The sequence below is a fragment of the Sinocyclocheilus rhinocerous genome, unplaced genomic scaffold, assembly GCF_001515625.1.
Source record: "Sinocyclocheilus rhinocerous isolate Xijiao unplaced genomic scaffold, SAMN03320098_v1.1 scaffold2117, whole genome shotgun sequence".
Taxonomy (NCBI): domain Eukaryota; kingdom Metazoa; phylum Chordata; class Actinopteri; order Cypriniformes; family Cyprinidae; genus Sinocyclocheilus; species Sinocyclocheilus rhinocerous.
The window spans coordinates 106793-116929 of record NW_015626361.1 but is presented as its reverse complement, the minus strand read 5'-3'; the positions used below and the strand labels follow the sequence as shown (position 1 = coordinate 116929).

General features: G+C 35.6%; 1 protein-coding gene across 2 annotated transcripts in view; it reads right to left on the bottom strand.

Annotated features, from left to right (window-relative positions):
* Window positions 1-7120: 7120 nt before the first annotated feature.
* LOC107711648 (platelet-activating factor receptor-like) overlaps window positions 7121-10137 on the bottom strand; it is a 14290-nt gene continuing 11273 nt past the window's right edge. For both annotated transcript variants that reach the window (XM_016516660.1, XM_016516667.1), the window contains exon 2: window positions 7121-8387. In XM_016516660.1, coding sequence (XP_016372146.1) covers window positions 7280-8387 — 1108 coding nt within the window. In that variant the 3' untranslated portion in view covers window positions 7121-7279. The remainder of the gene's footprint in view (window positions 8388-10137) is intronic.

The window sequence follows — 10137 nt, the reverse complement described above, 5'->3', positions numbered from 1 at the left end:
GGAATTTAAAACTGGTTAGTGTCTTCTGCTAGTTATCAAAGCATTAAAAAACTATCTGAACTGATAAATAACAGATTGGAGATTAAAATAATAGCAGATTTGTCTCATTTTAAATGAATAATAAAAACTGAGACGAAAAATGTACTTAAGCCAGAATTTTAATTTTACTATGGTAAAATAAATGTTCAGCGATATCTTCAAAATATTTTTGAATTTTGGCTCACATTTTTTTTCTATATAATGTTGATATGGTAACTAATAAATACTGTAAATTTTGTTATGCTAGCATGTGTGGAAATATTCAAACCACGTGTGTTACTACTAACCCCGCGTTACTTTGTGCCCCGCGCGCCCCTATGCCAAAAGTCCTCGGATGGTCTACTATTTCAGGTCGATTTTTGAAGTGTGGATCCGTGCACACTCTAATGGCTAAAATTGCCCACAATCCATTGCACTTTGGGTATTTATTGTTATTATCCGTGTTATATTTCATCTGCAACAGCAAAGTTAACTTTTATAAACATCCATTTGGTCGTTAACTTTTAAATGCATCATTATGCATAAAATATGAGCAGAGTTCTCACATGAAAGACCCGCGACAGGCAGATCAACAAGCTACTTCTTTTCTCTCCAGTATGGTAGGAAGTTAAATGAAATGCAATGTGGAGGATGTTAACTGTGACAAGATGATTGACAGGCCAGTTTACAGTGACAGGGTGCGTGTATCTATGCGACAGAGCGTCTGTTAAAGACGCAGTTGTGTGACGTGATAGTATGTCCCAAAGCTTGCCTACTCTTCTACTACACTCAAAAGTGTGTACTTTTTCTTCTCCAAAAGAGTACATACTTTAAGGGCGTAGTATAAGTAGGCACATTGAGACGCAGCACATGTGGCCTGACAGAAAGAGACAGACGCGTGTCATTTGCTGCCTGCTGCTGCCACCTAGTGGTGGATTTATCGCAGCGGTTGTCATTTCATGATGGATGCTCAATGACAGCAGAAATGCAGCACAGTGGCTATGATTATTCATCAGAATGGCAGCTGTTAAAAGACAACAACAGGCCTTATGAGCGAACTGCTGGGCTGCGCACAGTAATGTGAATGCGTGGCATACGATTACTTTGTTATCTCTCCCAGTGGGAAATCAAACATTTACTTTGAACAACAAAACTTGGGGTTTTCTTTATTCTCTCTCTCTCTCATTCTTTGGCTCACCCCAACACAACCATCCCAATCGTGCAGATTTCCTATTAGCATCAGATCAATAGTCTTCTTTAGTTTCCTCAATGCTACATTCCCGCTGTAAGTGAAACCGTAGTAAATCTGAGTGAAATTAAATTTACTAATTGGTTTCTGAGGGACAAAGGAAACAAAACTAAATGGATTGCTGTATTAAGTCTTTTAGTAAAAGCACTTTCTGTTCAACTGTTTGGAGGGGTTTTATAAAGCAAATTAATTTGCCTTACTTTCTTTCTACGCTTTTCTTTTTCTTGCCCGTCTCGTTTCATATTCTCACTGCTCTCTGCTCGTTCTTCTCTCTACCTGCAGGAGGATGAGTTTCTGTAGGTTTGACCTCCGTTTTGTGCTCGACCTCACATTGATGAACGCTAGGACCTGGAGGCAGCAGGTGAGTATAAGAGGAGGGGCTTTAGATTATTTTTGCTGCTGAATAACCTACAGCATGTGAGCGCTTAAATGCTTTAGTAGGCTACTAGAGTACTGGCGATTTATTGCATTATGTTTATGTAAATTGATTTAATACTTTGTTTTATTATTTATGTATTTTAATTTATTTTACTGGCTTGTTCAATGTAATAAAATTTTTTATATTAACCATAAATATTTAATATCCATACACATGTAATATTAATTCAGTGTTAATAATATTTATACACATTTCAATCTTTGTATTTTTTTTTGTTGTTGTTCTATCTGTAATTAATTATATAAATAGAAACATTTTGTGAGAAATATCAGTTAGGGTCGGTAAGATTTTATTTTTATTTTTAAGAAATTAATACTTAAATTCAGCAAGAACACAATTTGATTAAAAGTGACAGTAAAGTCATTTATAATGTTTGAGATAAAATATTTATATTCCAGATAAAATATTTTTTTAATATTTTTGAAAGAAGTGTATACTTTACACCAGTGGTCGCCAACCCGTCGATCGCGATCGACTATAGATCTTTATCACTGTCCCAGTAGATCCCGAACATAACAGTAAAATAAGTACAAAAATGCATTACATTTCTGGGGTTATATTAATGTATCACTGAAGGGAACTGTCTTGAGAAAAGTTTCGATGGCAATGGCATTTTCTTCTCCTCCGTATAAAGCGCAGCTCTGCTTTGTTTACAGCGGTAAACAAGGAAACCCTATATCGCGGGCGGTTCATAAGCAGTGTTGCCAAGTCCGTGGTTTTCGGAATTGGGAATTGGGCTACTTTAACACTGTTGCCGCGGGTTGTTGTTCATGTCCGCGGGTTGAAGCGACCCCAATAACGTGATATTTAGCCCTTGGAATGTGAATTTTACTGGAAGATCCCCGCCGAAAAACGTGTATTTTACCCCCGGAATGCGATTTTTACAGGGGAACCCCCCTCGAAACACGATTGGACTAGTTTTATTGCGAAAACCTGGCAACCCTGTTCTATATATATATATATTCTATTGTCTCTTTAATTTGTATGTTAAATGTTTATTGCTGGAAAAATGCTAAATCACACGTTTAATCATGTTTTTTTTTTTTTTGCAACAGACATAAAAGGCAATAACATTGATCCACCCTTTTGTCTACATAGGGTGCAGCATATGCTCTATTCAGTGTGAATATACTGTATATGAGAAGAAATTGAGAAAAAAAATTACCTGTTGAGGACAACCTATAAGTTGGGTTAGGGCTCCCTCTGCTGTTGGGAAGAGACTTTTAAAACCATGTTACACAATTTAAGTTTTATTATTATTATTATTATCATTAAGACTTCCGTTGCATGGTAAATATCTGTTGATTGTAAATATGTTTATATTACTTGCTGTAATCTTATATTTCTAAAAACATGTTTTAAACAAAGCGTATATAGACTTTCTATACATTATTCGTTATTTCACACATATGAGCTTTTGTTTGACATGTTTTACAATTAAAATAATAAACATTGGCTAAACTTTTGATGTAACATAACCCAGCTAACTGTTATATTATTTGTGTTTGTTTTATCCACCTGATTGTTTTCTTCTTAACTAAGCCCTCACAACACACACAAAAACATGTATTCCTCAGAATAATCAATAAGTCTAGATAAGTCTAGATTTAAACTGTGGAAAAGAAAAGAACATTTGCTCACTGGGGGCATCAAGATAATGTTTATAGATATATATAACTAGTGATTTGAGGAAAAAATCCAACAGTTTAAGCATTTAATGAGTATGTGTCCCTCAGAGGGGAAGGAGATTGATTTATTTTACATTTTAGAGAAATTCATTTTACAGCTTCACTTTAAAATGTTGAAGAAAAATACTGTTTTTCAACATTACAGATGATTTAAACCCATTAAACCTAATGTATTATTGTACTGAATTATAGTACATGCTTCCTGATAAACATTTTTGACAAAGCATTTCTAGCAGTATATTTATGCATTTGGCAAACATTGGCAAACAAAAAGCATTGTTTTCCCCACTTTAGTCTACAAAGCCAGTACAGAAAGATAAATTGGATTAATTTCGATGTATCTCTCCAGGAATGGAGAGTGTGGGTTGGGGCATGATAGGGAATAAATATTCATAAAGCACTGTTGACAGACTTCACCTACAGGAAATACATAATTTCTCCATCTATAAAAGTAGCCTCACCTCAGATGACTTAGAGGCCACAGTACAACTGAAATAGCAACTAAAAAATGTATGACAGTGCTTGAAAACAAATACATTTTCACATCTTAATTGTATGCCCTCCAGCTGTTTTGTCTGTATGCCTTTATTGACCCCTTAGCATTCCTGTAAAATTTGCCTAAAATGCATAAAAAAGGCATACCCAAAGTAAATTGCATGCTGTTCTTGAAGCATGTGGAGTATATGCATGGTTTTGGTCTCTTTTGAAAGGTGACACTCTGAGGTTTGTTCCTAAACAGAGCAAACCTCAGAATCACTCTAAGTCTTACTGGCATTGAGTAATAGAACTTTGAACACACTGAAAAAGGAAAAAAAACATTCCACCTACATTTTTATTTTGTAAACAGATGCCTGCAGAGGACTATAGCTGGGAGCTATTAGCTGGAAAACACAATGGGATCACAGCATGAAGCCTTGTTGACAATCTAACAAAGACACTGATTGTGTTCATTGTATCTTAAAATGGTTTGGCATCATTCGAATCACAAGAATCTCAGCTTTTCAAAGATATGTTACATGTTGTGACATTTTTATTTTTATTTATTTTTTAATTTTTTTGAGTTGTTGTATGTCACAAAGTTAACCCTCAAAAAACACAGTGTACCGTGAGCGGTACAGTGACATATAATAAAAGTAGGTTAACTTTCATTGTATGAAAGGAAAACACTGACACATTTTTCTGAGTATCTCTTCTTTTGTGTTTCACACAGGAAAGACCAAACAGATCTGGAATGACATGAGTAAATTATGTCATTTTGAGGTGAACTGTTCCAATAAAGTTGTATTTAACTGAGTCATGATGTAAATCATGTAATTTTGTAAAAAAAAAAAATAGTACATAACATAACTAGTACTAAATAATATAATTTTGTCCTTGGAAACATAATTGAATAAAAGTTCAGGTATATTGTTTTAATAGTACTTGGACTTATAATTAAAAAAATCTGGCTACATAAGACTAACCCTGATCACTATTTTAATCCATTTTTAAATCAGTCACCAATGGGGGCCGCTGACGCACACAATGTTGATATGAACCTGAAACCCAGCATGCATGACTGCTGAAATCTAAAGTTGCTTATTATTGCATACCTGTAAAGCAGAATACCCATTAATATATTATCATAAATGTCTTTAAAGAAAAACACAGAAAATCAAAAACATACAGTTTCAATGTTTTTTTTTATTATCATTTTGCCATTTCAGTGCTGATTAAGCTTTACATGACATGCAAAGCCTTATTTCATGAGCAAACATCAATGATCATATGAAATATATGTTTTTATATTCAAATGTAAAAAGAGTTGCTGTACTAGAATAGTATCTGCAGTTGACAGAATGTGAGACAAGGAGTTTTTCCATCACAACTGTCCTTCACTCACTCTGTTCTTCTTTTCATCAAAACATTAAAGGGATGATTTGATCAACATTCACTTTCACTAAATGGACAAAAACCCAAATACCCAACTTTCTGCATAACATCTCCTTTATGTTCCACAGAAGAAAGTCATACAGGTTTGCAACAACATGAGGGTGAGTAAATGAGAACATTCATAGCTTTAAAATAGGAGCGTACATAACACCATCTTTGCAAAACTTCCTACTTAATGCAGAAGTTTTTTTTGAGAAAGATTCATCAGAAGCAGCTGCCATACAAGCATCATGCTATTTTAAAATGTGTTAATGCCACAAGGAAATAAAGGAGAAAACAAATCACTGAATAATTGTCTAAAGGACCACCATAGCTCACATAGACACCTTTTTAAATAATAAAAAATGCCAAGACATTAATTACTGGCTATTTAAACACGTATTTTCTTAAAAGTCTGGTTTTGCAAAGCATTAAATGTAAATCATATAGATATAAAACAGATTTCAACTTACAGTATATGAGAAAATTCTTTAATGTAAATATAAATGTCACTTACTGTTAAATAAATAATATCACAACACTGTAAAATGTCATGGATAAAATTATCTTGAGCAGTTCGCAGATTTACAATTAAGAACAAAGTGCGTACATTTGTTCACAATCAGAGTATTTATTACTAAACTTGTTTGTGAAGAAAACATTTTTTTGTTTGTTTTCTAGATCAAGACCATGGCAGTTTACGTGCACACTTCCAGGGTATGTGTGCAGTTCAAGTTCCCCATTCTGGAAAATAAACCATTGCAAAAGAATGCATAGGTTTCCTGTGTGGCATAAGAACTGACCCACAGGAATGGTCCTCATAGAGCTACTTCCAAACAAGCAAGGTAGTACAATAAATATATTTTGTCATAGTAACATGAGACAGAAATCAACTGATCACCTTTTTATGAAGTGCAATTTATATTACAGATAATCCAGACTAAGACAGTGAAGCTCTAGTATCACAGGAAATAGGTAGCTTCTTTCATCTGCATTTTCAGCTTAGACTAATCTATGTTTTTAAAAAAAAAAAAAAAAAAAAAAAGACCTGTCTTCTGTTCTTATCACACCTTGCTTTGGTCAGATCAACCACCAGCATCCTCTTTATTCATTTGTCGTCCTTATTCTAGAGTAGACTGTCTCCAGATATGACATCATGTTTTCATTATTCTTAACACAAAAAATGAACACCACATCTTACCGAGAATAGAACACCACATCTTTACAGATAATAGGTTTGTTTAACCTATATAGATATTCCACCTACACAAGTGCAAACATTTAAAGGCATAGTTCACCCAAAAATAAACATTTTGTCATCACCATAATATCTCCACAGAAGAAGAAAAAAAATCATGCATGTTTAAAATTACATGAGGGTGAGTAAATGATGACAGAACTGTCCTTTTTTTGGTGAATTATTTCTTTAAGAGACAATATGATAATACATTAATCAAATATGAGGCTGAAAAAGCTTAATATTTCAGTATATCAGGCATTTATCATATGCGTTGAATAATTTGAAGAGTTTAAAATTCTCCCTTGTTTCAATGTGATGTCTGCAAGGGGCAGCAATTGAAAATCATGTCAATCATTTGATTACATTTAAAGGGATAGTTCACCTAAAAATGAAAGTTCTGTCATCATTTACCCAGCCTCACAAATTCCTCTGTGGAACACAAAAGGAGAGATTTTGACTGGTTTGTATAAGGCATTTTTTTAATAATATCTTTTAAAAGAAAGAAAGAAAAGTCATACAGGTTTGGATCGACATGAGGGTGAGTAAATGATGACAGTATTTTAATTTGTGGATGAACTATCCCTTTAAGAATCCAAAGAGAACCTAATTTGGAATTTAAATTAAATTCCGCTAAAATCTGAAACTGTCTGAATAGGATTCTATTTAGAATAAGCAGACACCAAATATTTCTCAGCTGGTTTTTGTTTTTGTTTTTTTTTGCTCTTCTTCAATGTTCATAATTCACTCTGATGTCTGCTCTTCAGTGACACAGCCGTGCTTAATGTGTTGCGTGAGCAGCGTTTGTTATTCTTGACCTTTGTGAAATGATTCTGGATGTACTTGCGGAACTTTGTGGTGGCGAAGCAATACACCAGCGGGTCCAGAAGGCAGTTGAACCCCATAAGCATGAGGGTGATCTGGTGAGCATCGTTTAAGCTTTGCCGTGTTTCTTTACTCCAATCTTTCCTCAGGTACAGCACCGACAACACCCAGGGACCCTGCACCACGTGGTGGGGCAGGAAACAGATCACAAAGACGCCTATGACAGCACACAGCATCCTCAAAGCTCTGCGCTTGGTACCACCGGGACGTTTTCCTGTGCTGCTTTGAGGCTGACTGATGGGTTGCGACAGAAGAGCTCGAGCGATCGAGATGTTGCAGATAATCACCATCAAGAAAACAAGAAAGAATAAGCTAATAATGATGAAGTGCGTGACGGCCATTGTATATTTCGTAGAGTAATGCTCATTTTGATAACCCTCAAAACAGCGAGAAATGTTGTTATTCTCCTTATTCTTCGGGATTCCATCATCAGTGAGGGATTTAACTGATGCTGCAAGAGTAACGACCCAGATGAACGCTGAGACGATTGCTCCACGTCTCCAGCAGTCAGAAGAAGCGGCCACCAGCGGCCTGGTAACGGCCCAGTAACGGTTAATGCTGATGACAGTAAGGAAGAGAATGGAGCAGTATGTGTTGATGAAGAACAACGAGCCTGTGATACGACAGAGGGCATCTGAGTTCTTCCAGTTACCGTGATTCTTGAAGTAGTCAATCCAGAACGGTAGAGCGACCACAAACAGCAGGTCTGCAACGGTCAAGTTGGTCATGTAGATTCGAATCTCATTCATGGCTTTTGACTCTCGCATACGGTGCAGCACATAAAGAGCGTAGCAGTTGGCCAGCAACCCAAAGATAAAGACCAGGCTGTAGAATATAGGAAACAGAGTGTAGCGAAACTCTGAGTCAACGAATTGGTTGAAATTACTGTTATTTCCAGTGGTGGGAGGAGTCAGTGTGGTAGGAGGAGTCACCATCTTGTGCATCTGAGAACTAAACAGACTGAAAAGACAATATACAATTACATTTGGTTCCTTCCCGTATACTTTAATGTAGCCATCTAAAAAATGATATTGGCCAATCTGGATATGAAGGTGGAGTTATTCACCTGTTTGTTTATAATAGTTATTATAATTTATTAAACACATTAGACTTCATAGTTTTTTATGGTAAGTGTTGCGTTAAACGTAAAGTGTCTAATTTCTGCTCCACATTGAAATAATGAAACTGAAATTGTTGAAACTGTTTTCAAGCAGGTTTCCCAAATACCTGAACTCCCTACTGCTACTGGTTGTCCAACCGAACAGTACTGCCCCAAACTCAGACACTGGTTGGACAACGTTTTGATACCGTCACAAAACATGATGTTTACGCTTTCACACTTCAAATGGCTTTCTTTTGGGCCGTTCACACAGAACACATTTTTGCATTGAAAAATGCAAGCAGTGGAACGAGAAAAAAAAATGAAATGTCTAGAGAAGTTTTGTTAAAGTACTTTTTTAACTTGAGCATGCTTTTAGAACACCATGTCATGCCCAAGACACTACAGAAGACTTTTAAAAACTTGCATCTATAAAATCCGCCTATAGATCTTTTTTTAACTACCATCTGTCATCCTTGTAAAGTGTTTGTGCTATTTCTCTTCGCTATTTCCGAATAAAATGTCTTTGTACTCATTTAAACAAGAGTTGCAGATCACACAGCACATGTACAATGCTGATGACAATATTTCCATCAAACACACTAGCATAGCATACGTGTAAAAACTTTATGTATACGCCTACTTTGGGCTTTAAAGTTGTCTCTGCAGTCTGCATGTTACTTAGGATAAGTGAAAATGGCACACGTCACTTTTATGTGTTTTTATTAACTACAAATGTGGGAGGGCAGCATTGAGAGTGGTAACACCTATTTCTCATGATTACATGTTCTGGAAACATGCATTTTATTCTCATCATTGCAAGGTTTTTTCTCATCATTGCATATTTATCTGCAATCTCTTGCTGAAAGCAGGAAATGAATACTGTAAGTGAAGCCTTTTTTTTTTTTAAAACCACAGACACCATATTACATCAAAATGTTTTTCTTATCAGTAGATTCACGGGACTTGCAATGTCAGATACTATCAAGTACTTTTCGTTTAGCATTTTTGAAATAGAAAAGTTATTAAGTTTATTATTCTTCAATATATAATGTAGAAATAATGGAGAAACTATCGATAAGAGACCTTAAAGTCTTGACCTCAAAACAGCTTGTGAACATCAGGAACTTCACTGACCATGTTAACCTTTGTGGCATGCAAAGGAGGCATCCTGCACTACATAGCACATTGTCACACGTGTGGAAAAATAATCTACAAATACTGTAGCAGCAAACTTTGCAAAACACAAAATGCATGTCACTGCCAAAACTTTTGGCCATGACTGTATGTGTAAGCTGTCACAATGGAACCTGCCAGTAAACAGCAGCTTTTCAGCAACAGTTAAAAATAAAAATGTATAGGGGTACAACGGGGCTAAAGGCGCCCTGGGGTAAAAAGCGCCTTTGACATTATTTTCATCTAAACCACTAGATGGCACAAAAATGTGGCATAGCACTTTCCAAAACATTCGCTTTTCAAGATGCACGTGCTTATTTGTCTGATCCTTGACGCAGTCGCGCGCAGCAGTGCAAAGTTGATTCTGTGCTTACTTGATCTAATATTTTGTTTTTTTTAAATGTTGTAGATTTAAGTAGCAAATGAGAATCGTTC